A 22609-nucleotide genomic window follows, 5' to 3' on the forward strand; every position below is an offset into this window, starting at 1 on the left:
TTAAATCTTCATAAAACGTGACCTGACCAACGCTGACAATGACAGGACCAAATGAAAATGCTCATTTCTTTTTTTTATTTCTTAAAGGATTTATGTTAAATTTGAAATATAATAAAATTTGATCATTTAATTTATAACTATAGGAAAAAATATAGAAAAAAATATTAAAAAATTCCGAAAAATTCCGAAAACGTGACCCTTCTAACATTGACAATGACCTGACCAACAACAGCAATGACCTAACCGATGAAAATTTCTGTGTTATTTTATATCATTAAAAAAAGGGGGAAAATATATGTTTTTGGGTAAAAAAAACCTTGACCTGACCAACGTTGACTGTGTCCTGATCGTTGTACTACCTAATACTTATTTATATCTTATAGGATTTGCTTAAAATTTATATAAAAAAAACCCCATTAAGATTGAATGGTAAAGTCTTTATCAAATAAAAAAAAAACCCGGGAAAACAGTTTAGGGTACTGTGACGGGCACCAGGTTATTTAAACTTGTTATGGTATTGAGTAGTATATTGTATTTTACTGTGTTGTAAATTATGTTGTATATTACCGGTTATAATTTGACAAGTTTGATCACAAATATAAGGTAACACACAAAAGGTGTGAAGTAGGCCAAAAATACATGTAAGTTGATAAATCCAATATAATTGTTTTTTAATATTTTCATAATAGTAAATAATTATTTCCACGTACAACTTAAGGCATGCCCGAGCCTTGTGTAGGATATCTTGGTAGTTTTAAATATTTTCATAAAAAAAATAAACATTTCACGGACTACTTGAGGTATGCCTGAGCCCCTGCATGCACGATTTCTTGGTAGTTTAAAATATTTTAATAAAATATAAGTAAACATATTCAACGACTTAACTTGAGGTATGCCAAATGTTCTCGAAAGTCAATACATTTATCGTTTGCTAATATGTTTGAAAAGCATTTTATATTTTCTTATTTGATAAAATTAATGGTTCAATCTAAGTGTTTCTATAAATTTGATGCAAAGCCTATTACATATAAATAGGTATAAAGTCATTTTTCCTGGTCATGATAACGGTCAGAATATAGGACAGAAAGTCACAGACAAAACGTCAAGGACAAAAAGTCACATGTATTATATGTTATAAACATTGAGTCCTGTTTCAAAGTAAAATCTATTTTTTTTTGTTAAAAGAAAGACAATATACTAATTTTGAGAAACATCTTTCTGTAATGGGCTTTCAGCATGTTCAGTGAAAATCAAATTATAGGTACATGTATATAATTCTTTTAAAGTTACCCTTTCACGGTAAAGAGTTATCATAATTTATGGTCAATATTTTTTAATTTGCTGCTAAAAATCCATAAAGATAATTGTTATTTTCTCAAATTTCAATAATCCAATGCCTAATACTAATGTTAAGATAGTGCTACCATAGGCGGATCCAGGGGCCCTAAGGGCCCGTACCCTCCTTATTTATTGGAAATATTTGGTTGATTACATATGGAATCACTGAAGCATAAATGTAGCGGGCCATCACTTTAGGCAGTCAGTGGGACCCCTTATATGAAAATTGTTCAGATGGTATATTTCCCCCTACTGCTCGTTTTAAGACCCGCAACCACCATCTGACAGATTTTCCGCGGGTCCTCGTAGGGAAACGAATCTTTTTGGAAAATCTCGAAAATTCCTCCCCGGCCAGAACGGCAAACAAGAAATGTGTCGGATGGATAGCAGGGAACATCGGGTCAACGGCCGACAGTACCCGCCCTTGTTGGTTACGCCCATTGTTTGCTAAAGAACCCTTGTGTTTAATTCTTTTAGGAGCACCCAAGTTGACCTATTGAAATTTCTGTCCTTGTCCAATTGATCCCGATTTCCAGTTATATTTCAAATTGTCCGCCTTCATCCCAGCCTACCCATATTGCCGGACCTTTTTGAAATTGTCTATTTTTTTCAACTTCACCTCAAAATGATCTTCCCCCCCCCCCCCCCCCCCCCCCCAACAATATTGATTATTTTTATTTGTGATAAGTATTTATTTCTGTGCCTCACACAAACAATTTTAAGCTTGGTCTTTCTTGAACTGTCAATGTTCTGATTGTATCTTCTTTATATTATGTATAAATAGTTAGGAGCTAGTAGCTAAAATTCCAAACTGTCAACACCAAGTGGCTCTTTGATCTTTAATCTTCACTACAGCATTTGAATACTAGTTGATGGACTGACTTGTAAAAGCCATCATTCTTTGACACTGCTTGAATTGAAAACTTACAGAAGAGAGTTTTTTGTATGAGAGATTTAGTCTATTTTCAAGCGTTTTCCAAGTTTATGCATATACATGTAATTTGTTGTTTCTATGGCAACACTATCACTAATAATGCCTGGAATATTATTAATATTTCTCAAATACAAGAAAACCTGCTTATGTAAGCAAAACTGTATACATTCATTGTTATATGTATCGAAGTTCATTAAAACGCATTGGTAAAATTAGTACGTGTCCGTATTTTTGCAAATGAACTACTTGTTTCCATGGCAACACATTCAATGGCAAATATTGTACAATTGAATATGTATTTTTTTAATGATTTTATTTGTTTTTTTTTCTAGATTGAGTAATTGTTTTTCTTGTATATTTTTCATGATCATGAAAACAGACTGAAAGTTCTTTATAATCAGCACTTTTATCCAGAATAGAGAAATAGTGTTTGTTTCCTTCAAGTGGTAACACCATTATCGAAATACTATACAAGCAAAATCATTTATATATACACATGTGTGTATACAGTGAAACTTAATAAGTGTTTTAGTTTTCCTACTTTTGTGCACAGTTAAGAAACTAACTGAAACTTTTTTCAAAATTGTTTTAAACTTGTGTATCAAAATGAAATTGTTTCCATAGCAACACAGTTAAAACTATAATACCGTTATATATGATTTTGTTTAAAATTTTGATGATTACAATAATTTCTACATATTGTATATTTATTCATTTTTTTCTGACTGCAGAATTAGGTTTTAAAACATTTTTTTTCAAAATTTAAAAAAAAAAAATTTTCTGAAAAAATGAAAACTAAGCATTTTGTATCCATGGTAACAAAATATTGAGACATACTTCCCCATTACTTTTTCGCATCATTGATAAGATAAGACTATGATATTTATGAATTCATGGTTGACTTTAACTCAGGTGTCCGCAAACAATTATTGTGAGCATTCAAAAATGACCTCAAAAGGGTATTTTTAACCTAATGCAAACCACATAAAAAGGGGGGTATATGTGATTATGATTGAAATGGAATATGAAAATATCAGTTATTAAATTACATTAATAAAATGCATATATTTGATAAAATCATAAACAATATTCATTCTCTTAATTATTTATTATGAAAAATTATGTTGAAAATAGCCTTTTTCAGCTTAAAATCATAGATATTCAGAAGAGGTAAAACTGGTCATCGGTTGCTATGGCAACCGATATGCTAAGCAACCAAAATTTTGCCATTTTTTCTTTGTTTCATCAAGACTAGTAAGTGTGCGAAGTTTGAAGAAAATCCATGACCATGCGTGCCACACTCCCTATATAAGAGTTTAAATTGTTACAGAGAACAAGTATTAATAAACTGTTGTGATTAATTCCGGAAATATTTATTGAAGACAAATATTTTACTGATATTGAACTGAAAATATTTTTCATTTTTATTTACCTTATAATAATAATTTCATTTCAACACAAAGTCTGATAAATCACTAAATGTGTTTAGGAAATCTGTTGTATCAATTCGGTATGATTTCATCTCCGCATCTTTCAACTTATTTGTACAAATATCAATATTTTCGTAAACATGCGATTTATTTGGTACAGGTATTTCCACATGTAGAAAATGGTGGATTTAACCTGGTTTTATAGCTAGCTCAACCTCTCACTTGTATGACTGTTGCATAAAGACATGACTCGTACAATGTAAGATGCCTGTTTCGCTTGCTCAATCAAAAAAAGTAAATAAAAAAAGTTGGTGTCTTTTCCATCCTAAGTAACACAAATTCTGATAGAATTGACCATTTATGTAATTTAAAGTAATACTATTTTTTATCGAAACTACATGTCTTGCAGTTTATTCTATCATATACATAAAACTTCAAAATGGTTAAGTATATCAATCAATGCCTTGACCCAAATGTTTATGTGAATTTAGGTATCACACACTTTATGAAGAGAACGTAAGACTTTAACGCATTTCAACATTTTAAAGGTCAATATGATTTACATGGTGTAAACCGTTTTTTAATGATATACTAATTTAGAAAAAAGGAAGGCAGGAACATACTTAACGTCTGACCAAAGCTTATAAGAATGTGTGATAATGTGAAAATATAACTATCTTTTTATCAAAACGAAAATGTTTTAAATTACGGTACAGGTTCAGTCTATGATCGGACTGGGACATGTCCAACTTTTTAAATCCGACTATTTAATTGCAGGTATTCAGGTTAATAATCCTAAGATCCAGGGGCCTGTTTATCGAAGCTGTCCTAAGATTTGTCCTAATACCTCTCTTAGGAATAAATTAGGATAATGTTAGGACCGACTTACGACATGTCTCAGCATGCACATCGAAGCTATCTTAGAACTATCTTAGCTAGGACGTCATAACCGCTGTCCTAAGTGTTAGTGTAAAGAAAATAGGAATTTAAAACTTTTATATGTTTAAGAATGCATTGAATTTTTTCAGTAGTAAATACTTACAAGATTAACAATTAGAAATATTATTAGTATTATCGTAAAGAAAAGATATAATATTTATCTATTAATGGTACATTCAAACTTTATGAAACAAAAACAAAAACACAAAAAATGTAACAACGTTTTATATAATAATTGATCAAAATATTGTTGCACAGCAGTAAAAGTGAAAACTAATAAAAGACAATCGGTAACAATCATAAATATTTTTGAGTGAGTTTAATTCATGGTGTCACGGTTTATACTTTACAGAATTTAATGGAAAATCTCGTGCACTTTCATGAAAATACGGAATACATGAATTATTTCTTTACGCATCACATGCGATTTTGATATGGATTCCCTTTTTGAACTTTTTTTAAAGTAAATATTCTTTGATATTTTACCCTTTGTCCATTTATTTTATGTGTTAAATATATATATACGATGCCCCTCTATTCTTATTTTCCACGTGGAAAATATGAATAGAGGGGTGTCATACGTATGCTACTGTTTTTGTAATATATTTTGGATAAGAGCAAGAACACATTAAATAAGTGAAAAATAGAAATATATTTAGAAAACGGGGGATCCATATATAGGTGGCGGTCGTATTTGTTTACACATTAAGAATCATAAAATATATCACAAAGTTAGAACAATCCTATGATCATCGTAGGTGTCCTAAAGTTAGGATGATTCCTATGACTTTTCCTAATTTACGACATGTTTGATAAACGCACTTAGGACAAAGATACGTCCTAAGACGATCTTAGGACATGTCCTAGTCCTAAGAGCGCTTCGATCAACAGGTGTGATTCGTACTCATGGAGGTACGGGATGAATGGCCAAAATTTTAGAGGAAAACGCTTTCAAACCTTCATGGTTTTGATGTATAAAAGACACAAAATCATGGTTGTAATAATAATATCATAAAGAAGGTTCTTAAACCCCAATATGAGATTCATCAAAATGAACAAAATTCTTAAAGTGCCACCTTGAAATGATCTAATTTCGAATATTATGAAATATAAAGGGTTAACAGTACATTATTAAAAGTCGTCATTCCTGCTTTTTTATGTGGTCAATTCACGAGCTCAAATAAAATTTGATCCCAAATTTGATTTTCGATTTTTTAAGGATGTATTCTTCTGAGGTTTCAGTCTCGTTGAAATCTCGTTCGGGAATTATTTCCAAAACATGTGATACAAGTCGAAAATATCAATGAATATAAAAAAAATTTATAATCAAACTATACGCTGTGAAAAAATTGTGAACTTACAATGAGAAGTTTTTGAGTAATAAAATTTTCAAATTTTATAACCAATCTGGTAAGTTTCATCAGCCAAAATGTTCAGAAAATAGGCGAGGGAACAAAGAAATGATTTTACCAAAAATATGGTCATCCCATATCAATTTTTTCTTTTCAAAGTTTTTAGATATGTAATTTTTCAAATATTTATAACAAAGAAGTTGAAATAACATGCTTTTTGTTCTAAAAAAAAAGAGAAAAATCCAAAATTTACAAAATTGACATCATTGTCAATTTGACACGAAAAAGCAACAAAATTTTATAAAACTTTCTAATATAAACACCGACCTATAGTTTTTTATTTAAATTTATTCAGATTGGTTCACTTCATCTTAGTGAAAGTATAAAAAAAAGTTTAATTGTGAAATTGCGATTTTTTTCATGATAATAGCTCAAACATGGGTAAAAATTGATGAAAAATGGGAAAATCATAAAAAGTGGGTACATTCAAATGGCCGCAGCAAAAAAAAGTGCACCACCGTGTGATTTTTTCTTCATCAGTTACTTTTTTACAGTCATATAAACCCAAACATCAGGTTAAGAAAAAAAGTTTAATTCTTGAAATTTTTGGCTCCTCAGAGGTGTACATCCTTAATTGTAATTTATTCATTAAAGCCAAATCATGATTTTACATGAATATATCCACCATGAATACTTAAATGTCTGTACAGATAAAATTTGAATTTAATCAAGTAGGTACAGATTGATTTATGCCATTCCAGCAGGAATTGCAATGATAAAAACATTGCAGGTGTTGAATTACCCCCAGGACACTGTCAAACCAGTCCGAAATCTTATTGTATTAAGATATCATAGTTAAATGACTTAAAAGAGAGGGACGAAAGATACCAGAGGGACAGTCAAACTCATAGATCGAAAACATACTGACAACGCCATGGCCAAAAATAAAAAGACAAACAGACAAATAATAGTACAGATGACACAACATAAAAAACTAAAGACTAAGCAACACGAACCCCACCAACAACTGGGGGTGATCTCAGGTGCTCCGGAAGGGTAAGCAGATCCTTCTCCACATGTGGCACCTGCGTGTTGCTTATGTTATTACAAATCCGGTAAATAGTCTAATTCGGTAAGTCACATTGTACATTAAACTGTACTGTAATTACTCTGAGATTTGATATAATCTCTCTAATGAATATAAAGTCTTCTTCAATTATTTGATTTCAAAGAGCAATTTACTCTATCAAATAAGTGTAACATGTAACATTTTCAGACATTTCCATTGATGTAAGTGCAGTATCGTCCAAATATTTCTCTCGCAAAAGGGTAAAATTTGATAAAGTTATTTCTTTTTTTATAAAATGTGATTAAGATACCTGTTAAATTTGTCCGCTACGGGTATCGGAAAAGAAATGTAACGGAATATATCAAGGACGCAATGCAAATTGTAAGGTCTTATCAACATCCGATGCATCTGAATGCACTGGACTTCTACTAGTTTTTTTATGGTCTCCCTTTTCTTCACAATATTTTTGTAATATAGAATTAAAATTAAATATAGAATGACTAATCCAAGAATTCAAATATAGAAAAAAATATTTAACGAGTGAACAAATAACACATTAATTCACGAATGCGCATAGCGCATGAGTTAATTATCAGTGTTGTTCGGTAGCGAGTTGAATATTTCTCGATATTTTAGTTTTGGATTAGTTCTTCTTTTTATTACATTTTTTAAAGGAAATAAAGTGAAAACAATTAAAGGAACTATATATTTTCCTATGCATTCTCAATTGTATTAATGCAACGTCATCGACAACGTCTCTAAAACACCCATTGTTGTATTACGTCAGAGGAGTGAAATAATCATATTTATTTTACATGTGAAGTTAACGGTTTTTATTACACTGGGAAATCACGGCAATTCATTGTAATCAATGTAATAAGTATGCTTATTAAGATGAATAAACAGATTTTTGTCAAAATATATGTCCAAATAATCAATCAATTGGATTTGACTTCTTTGTCATAAATTATTCTCTACCAAGGTTATTAAAAATATTTTATCATATGTTTTATGAATATAATTTAATGAATAGAAAACGTATCGACAAACGGACAATGTAACAGGAATATCGATATATTGATTATTTTGTTTTGATGTCTTTTACAGTCAAATCTTTTTTTTTTTATTTTCTTTTTTATCCTTTTTTTCGGATGTGCAACCATAGAGTTTATGCCAAAACTATGAAGAAAATAAACCATTATTTGCAAGTATGGCCAAGGCATCTCGTTTCAAATGTTACCTGTTTTTGGTGTTAATATTGATTCACTCATAGGGTCTTTGCATCGGAAATAAACACATTTATTCTAAAACCAGTTGTTGGCATGATACGGGTGATGTTCTTCGCATATATTTTATGATGGTATGATGCTAAACCCCTAACGAGAGGGATTGTACCTGATTTTCATATGATGAAGACATAATCTTTCAATCAGTTTAGTTGAGGTCTGGAGCTAGCATGTCAGTAACTGCTAGTAGTCCTTTGTTAATTTATGTATCATTGTCATTTTGCTTAGTTTCTTTTGTTACCTATTCTGAAATCGGACTCGGACTTCTTTTAAACTGAGTTTTACTGTGCATATTGCTATGTGTTTCTTTATTCTACATTGGCTAGTGGTATAGGGGGAGGGTTGAGACCTCACAAAACATGTTTAACCCCGCCGCATTTTTGCGCCTGTCCCAAGTCAGGAGCCTCTGGCCTTTGTTAGTCTTGTATGTTTTTTTAATTTTAGTTCTCTTACATGTTTTTGAGTTTAGTATGACGTCCATTTTCACTGAACCAGTACACAATTTTATTTAGGGGCCAGCTGAGGACCACCTCCGGGTGCAAGATTTTCTCGCTGCGTTGAAGACCCATTGGTGGCCTTCGGCTGTTATCTGTTCTTTGGTCGGGTTGTTGTCTCTTTGGCATATTCCCCATTTCCATTCTCAATTTTATTCTCTCATGCACCCAATTGTTCATACACATATTAAGTGCCTGTACTAAAACATGCTATCTGGACCGTGTGTTGTTCTTTTTTAGTTGTATATTTGCTATATTTTCAGAGGAGTCGTTATTGGTGGTTTGTGTGGTCTCTTGTGTTGTTCAGTATTTTTAGTGATTTCTGTAATTCGTTTTATTATTAGTATTACATAAATATATATTAATACCATTGCAGTTTATTTACTTAAGACTTAATGTATATCAATCAACCCTTTGAATGAAATTATCACGTGAATTTTAGTAATACAAACCTTGTAAATTAAATTTAAGAGTTCCACGCACCTCGTCCGTTTCAGTGAGAAGCGCAAGATATGAAATGGATATTCAAACTCATATGTTTTAGTGCATATTAAAACAATACAAATTGAAATAGACTTTCTAAATGTCTGCTGCAACCTATTGCAGAAAACTAACGAACTTTGAAATACTATAAACAATTTTAATCAATAATATTTGGTTAATAGTGACTTACTGTCAAAATTTTTGTTTTTATAGCAAACGACAGAAATGAAAAAAAAATGGGAATAGTTAAGGCTCCTTTATCAATCATTTAATCATTAATATATTAGTTTAATATCAAAATTAAGGAAAAATTAGTAGCAAAAAAGTCAAAAAGAGAAGGCAGTCCAAGTCTTTGAAAATTCTTACCGACGAAAATTTGCACGAAAACATTAATACCATCCCTTTACTGTGAAAAGTAATATATGCTGTGCGCCAACAAAAAGGCTCAGATTTTGTCCCAAATTCAATGTAAACTAAAGTTAACGATCATGATCTTAAATTTGCTCTTACAAGACATGAAAAAGGTGATACAATTTTGTTATACATTTGATGAGTTATCATAGCAACAAACTATTAACAAATTGGTATATTTTGTCAAATTCTTTATTTTTCTTGTTTTGTGTCCTTCTTTTTAATAAATTTTGGATTAAAAAGGCAAATACGGACCAAAATAAAACAATGTTATATTGGTGGAATAAGGAGAAAGCTTTACTCATATGTGTTTCTTGTATTTTTTTTCCACGGAGGAAAAATGATGGAAATTGCATAAAATTGATATTTTTCTTACTTTTATGAACTATGTGCATATTATGACGTAATTATGACATCATTTATTTGTTACTTTTATACAATACATTTAAAAAAAAATTTACGTTTGATTTTAAGATTAAAGCATATAAAAAGTGGTTCTCAAAAATTATTGGCTTAATTATGAACTAATTTGTCGCCTTGCACACGTCCATATGACGTCTTTACACTAAATATGTTGGATCTGTACTAATAGATACTTGAGTTTGTGAGAATATGATTTATTCATTAGTTGTTATTGGCTTTTTACTAGCTTTCAGTAACTACGAATATTGCATATTTTGTGTCGTTTTTTCTTTATGAGAGTTGTATTTTGTGTTTTGCGCCGATTTCAGGAGTTAAGTCATGGTCAGCTGATTTCTACAGTTTGTACTTTAGTTATGTTTTTTTTCTATTTCACCATTGTTACAGCCCATTGCTATCATATTCATGACTCCACAACAAGACAAATTTTGAGTGAAATAAGGTTGTTTTGCAGTCTTGCAATATTTAATCTTTTCAGTGTGCCGAAAAAATAACTGAAAGAATGATAAAAAGAAAATTCATTCATTAAAAAGTAAACATTAAGATTAATCTTATGGTCTTTCCTGAACCATAATAATAACAAAGACTTCATTCAAGGATGCATTTTCTTATTGCAGAAAAATCCTTAAACCTATTGTAACGTAAAGTTAACAACATCAATAAATTTTAATGATTCAATGAAAAAAATCACGTCAGTATACCGATCTGACAGAATCGAATACTGTCATGGTTTTTGTTGAAGGCCTAATTTGTAAATGAAAAGTCGAAAAATACTTGTTTCTTAGCATCCTCATTTTACTTTTAATTTCATAAATATAAATAACTCTATTCAAAATATTCCAATGAGTTTTCTATCGTCCTTCTTTGTTATATCCTGCTTTCTCTCTATCTCGTATTCTTTAATTCATAATATTCAGTTTATATCAATTTGTTGTTTTCCTTATTTCTTGTTCCAATTTTCGAACTAGCCCAAAACAGCACATGTTGGAAAAAATAGCAATAAAAAATTGACCACAACTAGAACTCTTAATGCCAATTACAGCATAAACCATCATATAACGACATTTAACGTCATAGAAACTTTAAAAAACGTTGCAGACTTGACAATCCTTTTAAGATTGTATAAATATATAAACAACACTCGACATTTTAAGTATATATAAATTAACTTAATTGTTGATTCTTTCATAAATACATAATATATAATATAAATGAAAAATAATCCTTACCATCTTCTTTCCCCGATTGAATTTGAATTTGATCTGTGTTATTTTTGCAGGATCTTCGAAACTTGTCGATTTCTAAAAAAAAAGAGATAATCCAAAGTGACATTATAAAACGCATTAACACTATTACAATTCTTAATCGGTTATCACAATTCTCTTGTATATTTGAATGGTAAAGTAGTACATCAGTTATGAAATGCCGAAATTTCATTCATATGATATGGATAAAATTCTGCAAATCCGGGACTAAAAAAAATCGAATAGAGAAAGAAACAACTCGACTAAAGAGCAGAAAAAAGCCAAAGGCCACCAATGGGTCTTCAATGCAGAGTGAAAATACCATACCCGGAGGCGGGCTTAAGTTGGACCCTAGACATAATGTATAGTAGTTCAGTGAAATGGACACCACTGTTAATCCCGAAACATAGAAATGAACCAAAATTAAAAATAAAAAACCACACAAGACAAACAAAGGTTAGAGGTTCCTGATTTGGGACAGGCGTAAAAATGCGGCGGGGTTTAACATGTTTTGTGAGATCTGAACCCTCTCTCTATACATCTAGCCGATGTGTAATAAACAAACACACAACAAAACGCACAGTAAAACTCAGTTGAAAAGAAGTCAGAGGCCGATGTTTCAATATGTAACAGAGAAAATAATTAAAATGATGATAATCAACAATAAATTAACAAATGACATGCCAGCTCCAGACCTCAATTAAACTAAACTAAAGATTATTTCTTGATCATATGAAAATCCCGTTAGGGGTTTAGTATCATGCCTTCGTAATTTTTACGAAAATTACTAGACCCGTATTATGCCAACAACTGGTATAAATGTGTTTGTTTCCGATGCAAAGACCCAATGAGTGAATGAATATTAATTCCAACAAATACCATCTTTAATGACTTGACAACAGTATTGTAACTATATCCATTTTTCATAAGTATTTGTGATAAGCTTTTGAGGTAAATGACTTCGACATGTTTGTGTTTTGTATAGAATATTACCATGTGAAATACCTGAACGTTTGAGATGTCTGCACGTTGATTTTTATTTATAGTCCAGCTGATTCGTGCATATTTTTAGAAGAATTGTGGATTTGATGATAAACTTTGTTCAATTGCAGATATATATTTAGTAGTCAATTTAAGCTATAGATCCACTCTGAAAAATCCAATGTGGCGGCCATTTTCAAGATGTCTGCCAATTAGTCAAAATTTCACAACCCTGTATAAATCAAATCAAACAATATTCAAACAAAATCTTTTAAAAACATATAAAATGTAATCCAGCGTTTCTAATAAGTAATTACATTATATTAGACTTTTTATTTCTTTTCAAAATGGAAGAAAATTTGAAAATGCTGAGATTTATTTCTTCTATCGAATTGTACTGTACAGTTCTTACAATATTCTAGGGATTACGTTTCTATGATACATGGATCCTGCTTGCAGGAAAATTTAATCAAAGATCCCATAAATGGAAACATTCGATCGATTTTTGGACGCCATCAAAACTTGTTTGATCGTTAAGTACCACCTGAGTCACACATGATAACGGATAGGTTCCACTTCTTCTTGCCACAATACTTTCTTTTTCGTCGATTGTGATTACACCAAGATAATAAATAAATACGAATAATCACCAAATTTCTACTTGCATTTAGTAACACCACGAGTGCTACCAGTTGGCCAGATACAACTCATCTTGACCCCTAGTTTTGACTCGAGTTGTTTATGCTTTGAATGTTGTGCTATTTTTTTTTTAATGTATGTGTTGTCAACCAGTGAAATTCGTTTCCCCATCGTACAGGCATGGACTACCTTATTTCATTTCAAACGTTCCAATTCGGTCAAGTTTTAGATGATTTACATGTACCAATGGTGTTTACTTGTTTTAAATTTTGTGATTCTAATTATATGATACATGCCTTATAACTGGATATGAATCATTTATCTATTTGAAGAAGTGGGGTTGGTGTTGCTCAATTTTTAGATGTTTGTGTAGTGATTTCTTGACTGCTGTTAGTCCTTTTTAGCGTTTTTTATCCATGTTCCTATCTGGTTTTTATAAATGAGATTTGAATGCCTAAGTATCTTTTCCATCTTTTTTATCATCTTAACAACAACACTTTTTTCACAGCAGTTTTCAAAATGTTTCTTAAGATCAGCCCATTTAATATTTGTCCCACTCCTAACAATATTTTAAACAGGACCGTACATAACACCATTGTCCTCGCGCATTTTCAACTACCGTGCCATCCGTTTTATATCTGTCAACCACATTTTACGAGCTCATTACAAAATGCTGATACCTTTGTGAGAAACATCCAATAGGGTATATGTCATCCGCATTCACTCGAAGTAGCAGTCTGGGTAAAAGTCCGAAACATTACCCCTCCTAACGTTTTCACATGCTTTGAGAATGTTGTGTTTTTTACTTTTAAATCGAACCTGGTGGTGTAGAACATAGTGTAGATTACATGATCACGTTATATTATTTCAAAGGTGGATCGAAACTTGTTAAATATTATAGCCATGTCTAGACAAAACACTATTAAATGATGTAGTTGTGCGATATTGATTGCCAGATTGATTGCCTCACCTTTTCCTTTTACAAGTGTGTATTTCTACTCATGGGTTTGATCTACATTTACCATTTTCAAATTACCTTTGCAACACATAAACTGAATAGTTAAATGGCATAATATCGTCCACGAGTACTGGAAGCCATAATTTGGAATGAATCAGCAGTATAACGGAATCTTTATACATTTAGAATAACATAAACGGTACCAATTTTAATGTTACAGACCAGTTGTGTTTTAGTTGACTGTCAAAATCACTCTTATAACTCCATTCTTTGAATGTTACATAGTTCACACCAGGTCCTCGTACCTCAGTAAAAATTATGTCAGGATCTTTGGATAAGAATGAGAAATACACCTACTGTAACCTCATGGAAATGTATTGTTCATGATGCATGAGAGCCTCTAAAAAGAATCTGCTGTTAATTAAATTCTGTGTTTCCTTGATTGAAACCCTGTTCAACCACTGTTTTCTTACCAATCACACTAGGTTCTCAACGACGCCATTTCTATACGATGACCTTAAACAAAACTCGGTTCTGCTGGAAATATATTTGGTCAGGTCCACCGTTCCGATTTTGAAAAGCAAAAAACGATTGATCACAAGTGATAAATGATACTTTTCTCGTAAAAAATAAACACATTGCTGGATTGTATTCATGGAATGTCGAATAGTTGTGACAGATTTTATCTCTTCCTGAAATATGGTCAATGTGGTCAGATATATAAAGGCGGATGACCATTTGTCTGGGCTCTACGTGCGTGGAATACTGTCAAGACATATCTAATGTTTTCATTATCATCTACTTCAAGCCATCTGTGTTATCATTTTGTTAACTTATTTATATATACCATGTAAGGATACACAATTGACTAATTAAACCAGGTGGCATACATGTATTTCTGGTTAGGCAATTGACAGATTGCGCGTCCAACGGTTATTATTAGATGTAAGTATGAAACGCAAGGTTATATTTGGTTAGTTTTAAGGATATATCTTAATCTACAGTAAAATATAACAATAATTTGAACAGTTTTGCTCGAATGAAATGAAATGAAACAAAATTTCCTTTGAAATGAAAAGTGTCGTATTTGCCTCAGTGAAATACCTCGACTGCATCTGAATATTTGCCCAAACAATTATAAACTAATTTTAATAACTGTTGAAAGGACTTTGCCTACACCATGTCTTTTTGATCTACTTAGTTCTTGCATTTGCAGCTTTTTCAAGGATCGTTGTCCTACAAACAGATTGTTGCGGTTTCTTGTTCAATTGCAACACCAAAATAATCCTTAACAGAAGAACCAAGCACCCGCCTTGTTAATGGCCTGACAAGCCTGAGATAACTGCAATATTTAGATCATTACTATGTCCTCTTCCAGTTGATCACAGAGAAAACTGTTGAAGTCGGGAAGAATACATTCTAATTATGTCTAGCCAAAATATTATAATAACACAAGTGTCTATACGTGATCCCTTATCGTAGACAACTGTTCTGCAAGAATGGTACCGGAGTTACGATTTCTATACTTTCCTCACAAATATTTTGATGTTTGATAAATGTGGCATACACTTGGTATTATAGTGCACTTAGTTTTACTGAAGAAACGTCAAAACAAAACGCTTTCTATAACATGTATAAGGGAATTTTGTTGATTTTGATATCTTATGGCGGCTTTCTTGGGAAAAGCCACCATCTTGAAATTTCGAGATGGGTCCATAGCTTATATTGTTTGAAGCACCCACCACTACTAACATGACAAATTTGGGATATTTGTTGATTTTGATATTGTTTCAGTGGCCGTCTTTGAAAGAGCCGCCATAAAGAATTTTCAAGGTGGATTTGTAGCTTAAATTTTTCAAATCACCCAGCACTACTATCAGCCCTTATTTTACCTTATATGAGTGATATATGTTGATTTCGATATTTTATGGCTGCCATCTTGGAAAAGCCGCCATTTTGAAAATTCAAGGTGGGTCCATAGATATTTTTTTTGAACCACCAAGAACTAGTACCATGGCAAATTTGGTGCTTTCCAATTTTGTCACCGATCGGCCAGACTATTACGAATGATGTCCTTGTACCGATGGAAAAATTTATTTGACAAGTTTGTGATATCGAAAACCCTGTTGTAATAATTTTTCAGGTATAAAAGATTTCTTTCGTTTAAATCAAACACGTTATTACATACACGAGCGAATCGAACAAGATGAGATATATAAACACCATACGATGGTACCAAGGGAACGTCAATATCTAAAACAGACAATTAACAGTAAGAAATGAAAATCTTCTCTTTTATCGAAAACTTTAGTATTAAGCTTCCCGTTAGAGATATAGATATTGAGATCCAAAAAGGACAGTGTTCATTAATAGTATAAGTTTTATTGAAAGTAAGTTCAACAGGATAAATCTCTTTAGTGTACATACTAAAGTCATCTTTATTTAGAGCAAATATCTAAAAGTGTTAACGTTGTTAAATCTTTATATCAGATGTTCGCTGATTTTAGACATAAATTGGTTTCATAACAACACATAAACAAGTTCAAAATAAGTGATACACAGTTATTCCGCATTGGAATTCCGTCTACTTGGTGACATATGGAATCTCCATAGCGAACATAAAAGTTATCTAGTAAAAATTCAAGTGCAGTTACTATATCAAAGTAGGTCTAATACACCAGTTTCACATAAGCCACTATTCAACCCTGATCTCGAAATCATATGCGCGTTTTAGTTTAAATCTCGCGATAATTAACGATATCATACGGGATATCCTATTGACTATTCGATTGACCCTAATAGTTGGCAACACAATGATAAATCAACAGATAATACACATCTCTCTCTGTTGGGGTGTGCTGTGGAGGCAGGTTAACAGATGATACCAGTACACATTATTTTTGTCACGGCGAAGGTAGTTATTTCAGAAGTTGTCACTGACATCATAGATATAATAGCTGTTATATCTTTTGCAATTGCTGACATTAAAAAAAATTGTATTAACAATTGTATCTGTATTATTATTGGGACGAATACATTTAAATATTGTCCCAGATTATTTAATTTTAGGTTATTAATAATCGTTTGTTTTATATAATATAAATAAATATTATGACTGTTTATACAGAATACGAACATTCAAAATCTTACTGAGAACAAAGAATGTAGATACTAAATAATCGAAATTTTCACTTAAGGTAGTGTGGAAGTATAAACGAAAAATGATAGAATGTTTCCTTATATACTTTACCAAAGATGTAGTATTTATTGTGATATGTTAAAAATAAAAACAACAAAAAAAAAAAAAAACAATGATAGGTCTATGATTTCAAGCTACCGGATGTGAAAATACGAAACATTTTTGTATGGAATATACAGAGAAAAGGCATCATTATAAGAATATTTGCAAATAAACTAAATGATAGAATTTTAAAATTAATTGTAAGATAGCTCTTATGAAATGCTTTCAGAATACCAAAAGAAAAAATAGGGTCACCGTGCGTTTTATCCTGCTAAAAAATGCGTGGCATATGACGTGAAATAGAACACTTTCGTGTAATTTGTAATAGACGTGTACATTTGTTTTAAATAGTTCTGCTTCAATGATATTTTTAGACGGCCATGAGAATGAAGTGAGATATAAGGCAGTTTTAGAATACGCATCAGAAATACAAGTTTATCTTCAATTTCAAACATCAGACTTTTAAACAATGCATTCAATACCATTTTAATTTCTATGCTATGTCCATGATTGACTTTTTCTAAGTAGTGGTTTCATGTAAACGGCCAGAGTAATTTTCTACAGTATTCATCGTATTGTCAAGGATTTGTTTAAGAGGACGTCTATATAAAAAAATGTACTTGTAAAATTCTTGTTATTGTGAATATTATTTGTTTACTTATTTTTTTTAATAATGAATGAATTTACAACAATATATCATTAAAAGTAATTGAATATTCTGTATTTACCACGTTTATCATAACATAAGATAAAATTGCTGAATGACTCCCTCCTCAATTATTAAAATATATTCAGTTGAATTACTAGTAACCGTACAATCTCAGTGTAACTTAGGTATGTGTATCTTATATAGAAACAGGGTTACCATTTTTAACATCTGTATTAGGGGAAAACCATTTGATTTTCAAGGAGGGGTGACTTTAGAAAATGAATACAATGGGATAGTAAGAGCAGAAAATAAATAATTTTGCCCAAGAAGGCAGGATGCAAATAATCTGCAACACAAAATGCAGGCAATAATTGTATACAAAAGTTAAATATGCAACACAAAATGCAGGAAATAATTGTATACAAAAGTTAAATATGCAACACAAAATGCAGGAAATAATTATTATGAATAAATTTTCGCGCAGCAAAAAAAAAATAGTATGCGTAGCATCTGGGACATTAAATATAGAAAGTTTACTATTTCTAGGTAGCAACAGATGAATATGAATATTCAATCCGAAACAAAATTTCTGGCTTCCGTCAGAATATCAAATGATCGTCCCCTTTTTAGTAATTGTATGTAGAAAAGGGTACATTTTTTTATCAATTGTCACCTGGTGAGATTGTACAAGGTAAAACTCCACATTGCTAAGGCGTTAATTTACTTCCTAATTTATGACCTAACATAGGGATACGAAGTGACCCCGGATATTTTAATTTAATCTATTCTTCCCGCACAGTGAACAACCTCAGCGTGAATCCAAGCACTTCTTCGTGACAATTAAAGGTAAAAGTCAGGCGGCATATCAGATCGTCTATTACTGCAACCAACAACACAACAGTAGTCCGTTTTAAATCTTTTGATATGTCAGTGTTAATAAAGTTGTCTCGTCAATATATATTTTCATTCAAATGATTTTCGTGTTTCATGTACATGTAGGTGCAAACACTTAATCAGGTAATTGTTTTCCAGGTCTGCATGGTCACTGCTTATCAACCGTAAGCCCCAAGTCAAAGAATTCTCGGGAATTATCGCGTGATTTCATAGTTTGGCTTATTACGTTAGACATGCGCTGTTAAATGTGAAACTGGTGAATTGACATACTTCTTTTGAATGTTGTCACTTAAAATGACTTATAAGAGTTTGAACATATATATTCACATTCTGACCTTTTAATTGCCTTTTTGATTAGGTATGTGATTTGTTCTTAATGATATTTTGAGGTTAAGTGGTAAATAGAGTAGAACAATCAAAACAGATTCGAAAGTACCAATATAAATCAGGTGCCATGTTTGTTTTCTTTGATCACATCGGTGTTATAACTTTATACATCCTTAATCTAGCTATGCACTAGGGTATTATTAGAATGACAGTTACGTGTCAAATTATTTGCAATATAAAAATTGGAACTAAATTAAAGTATGTGCATGGACAAATGTCGAAGATCGTCTACATTTGAAAATTAGTAGGTCGCCATTTTTTTTCGTAAATTCGAAATTTTGTCAAAACAAACAAAATGTATCCATTCTCTCAAAAAGGAAATACGGAAAATCAAAACCTTTTCCGAGTAAAAACAATGTACATATTCCTATCTTTTATATATAAATCATACTCTTGTAAGAAAGATATTATCCATGAAAATGTTATCAGGCGTTCTCATCTAAAAACAAAACATTTTTTCTTACTGAATCAAATGGATTGAATAGGCCGTTAAGGATTTAATTTTACCGTTTGCATCCATGAGTTTTTTTTATTTCCATCGTAAAAAATATTATAAAATATATTTTCGAGTTACGATGTCAATGCAAACAATGCAGGATCGATGATATACATTATATTTTTTGCCAGAGAATTTTTCTAATAAATATACTAAAGTGAAGGTGGAATAAGTAATTTTTTAAAAGCAATAAGACATACTTAAAATATTTCAGATATAACTTTTAAATTAATAACTAAATGAATACATAGCCCGTCGTGTCGTTGTTTACCCCCGACAGCGGCCGCCATTTTCAAAATATTGCAATCAAATGCGAAAAATGTGAACTTTTCAATCAAAGTTTGAAGCAAAACGTTTGTTTCCTAAAGTGATTCGGATTTTGATTTCTTTGCATTAAACGTATTGTCGACCTGCTTTGGGTTAGATATTATTTAAAATTGAAGATATAAAAAGGTCCCATTGCAATTTTATCGAGTGTGTGGTTATGCCATCACGATTTTCAAACCTAATTTGAAGCAAGAATTCATATTTTTGAACTGAAATTGAGAACATACTAGTATTTCATTGTCAATTAGAAAAAACTTTAAAACGCGGGGTTGGAAGCTAAAATACACAATGTATAAAAATAATTACGATCGTTTAATCTATGTAGCCCGTTTATTTCCATTGATAAACGATGGACTTGTTAAAGTCACGAGATGACCGCGATAGTTGGATATGGAATATCCTGCACCCGGAGGCGAGATTCAGCTGGCCCCTAAACAATAACGTATACTAGTGTCAAGCCTATATTAGATCACACCTACTTAACAGTACGGAACTAAATCTGGTCTTCATTGATTTGTTGATAAATATAGCTAACTGTCTTTTCTAGAAAAAGAAAATTACACTTTGTGTAGTTGATGGCTTTTCTAGATTTACCTTTGTTAAGAACGCCCTGACAAAAAAGGAGTAGGCCCGGTAAGACCCCTTTTTGGCCCCAAAATATAGCATTTTTACCAATATGTTAAAATGTAAACTTTTAGCTATTTATTGGAAAGTAGAATACTTCTGTTCCATAAATATGGGCTGTTTTGACAATACAATGCACATGCAGCAGGTAATAGCATCATAAATTCGTGCAATATTACTGAAATCTTCACAATTTTACTATTTGTGCTAATTTTCAGACGGTCTTTGTCTAAAATGGAAGTGGCCGCATTTGTGTTCAGTCTTAATATTTAAATATATGTTGTATTTGATGATAATACATAACATATATAAAGGTTGAGACTGAACACGAATGCAGCCACTTCCATTTTAGACAAAAACCATCTGAAAAATGACGTTTTATGGCATATTTGATAGATTTTGCATATTTAAGCGTGAATTTGAGCTTTTCTAATGACCAAATCAGTTCAAATCTTTTACATAAACTAATTGAGTGTTTAAAAAATGTCAAAAATCTTTCATTAGATGTACTTCGAATATAAGGCCAAAACTAGCCCTTACCGGACCTTCTCATTTGAAGGCCGAGGATTTCTATAATTGCTTACATCCACTTTATTTGAACTTTGGTGGACAGTTGTGTCATTGGCAATCATACCGCATCTCCTTATTTCTAAATATATCAAATACTTCAGGAGCAGATTTTAAAAACGCCAAAATTCGTGAGATCAACTTTGCTTAAGGGAGTTGGAACCTTAGCTCGGCAACAATTTCTAAATTATCAATTTAAGAAAGGAATGTTATACATCATCTCAGTACCGAAGTACTGACTGCTGAGCTGACGAAAGCCTCGGGCGATGGTAGTCCCTGGAAATCATGGCCGTTAAAATATTCAAATTATTTTCTTTCTATATTTCAGTGTCAAAATTGTGCATACAATATTAGTATGAAACGAAATAAATAGTAATGATTTTTCGTCATGCTAAACGTTATATTGTAATTATCTATATCAGAAGGGAATTCATATAATAAGCTAGCGATCAATCATACCTTCCTTCTGTAATTCCGCAGACACAACGTAATCATCAAAGTAATTGAACAGGTACTCAAACGTTGGTCTGTTTGTCGGTACTTTGTTCCAGCAACTCAGCATAATTTTATAAACATTTTCGGGGCAGTTATGCGGTTTTTCATGTTGGAAGCCCATTTCAAGTCTCTCTAAAAGTTCCTTATTTGCAATTCCTAAAACAAATACCAATTTGTTTTATTTTTTATGCATATTTTCGTATGTAGGTATTTTATTCATTTAAAATACTACCACTAATGATAATAATAATGATCGCAACCATAAATAATAATACTAATTGCAAATGATAGAACTATTATTATTGCAGAGAACACTTCCATTGTTCAAACATTTAACCAAAAATTGTTCCAAATTCAATGTAAACTGAGCTGGCGATAAAGACAAACATGCACACGATACCAATGAATTTAAATTCTGTTCGGGCATTCAAATAAGAAAAATAAAAGTTACTTTCGATTTGGAAAACCCCCACTTAAAGTGTCATTTTGATTTTTCATACTGAATTAGATTGACAATTAACCACTTTTGATTACAATAATGCCACTTCTGGTACTATTTATACTGATCTCGATAATATATTCATGGTAGATAATTCGTAATAAATTAAGAGAGATAGTTTGTTAAAACATATTTTAACTTTCAAGGTTGTTGTCAACTTTCATACTGAAAATTGACAAATGCACAATTTAGATTCAAATTTAATTGTTCATTGCTTAATCTAATAACTAAGTAACTGAAATTTCATATAAAATAGCAACCCTAAGATACGATGAGCACAGATTTAAAATGGCGATAAGACAAAGACAAATGTAAAATAAAGAAAAAACAATTTAGGTAGTATTGTACCCTTAAAATACTTGCTTTCCATCTAAAAAGAGAGGCGAAAGAAACCAAAGGTCAGTTGTCAGTTTATTTTCGACTCATAATTCGAAATTAAACTGACAACGCCA

The 22609-nt window shown here is 31.4% G+C and overlaps 1 protein-coding gene across 1 annotated transcript in view; it reads right to left on the bottom strand.

The window, feature by feature from the left end:
• Positions 1–10630: 10630 nt before the first annotated feature.
• Positions 10631–22609, bottom strand: part of LOC127719288 (tyrosine-protein kinase SRK3-like) — a 103497-nt gene continuing 91518 nt past the window's right edge. Inside the window, exons 7-9 of the mRNA XM_052225302.1 lie at positions 21623–21814; positions 11386–11457; positions 10631–10650 (exon numbers count right to left, since the gene is read on the bottom strand). Coding sequence (XP_052081262.1) covers positions 10631–10650; positions 11386–11457; positions 21623–21814 — 284 coding nt within the window. The remainder of the gene's footprint in view (positions 10651–11385; positions 11458–21622; positions 21815–22609) is intronic.

The sequence above is a fragment of the Mytilus californianus genome, unplaced genomic scaffold (genome assembly GCF_021869535.1).
Source record: "Mytilus californianus isolate M0D057914Y unplaced genomic scaffold, xbMytCali1.0.p SCAF_11, whole genome shotgun sequence".
Lineage (NCBI taxonomy): Eukaryota > Metazoa > Mollusca > Bivalvia > Mytilida > Mytilidae > Mytilus > Mytilus californianus.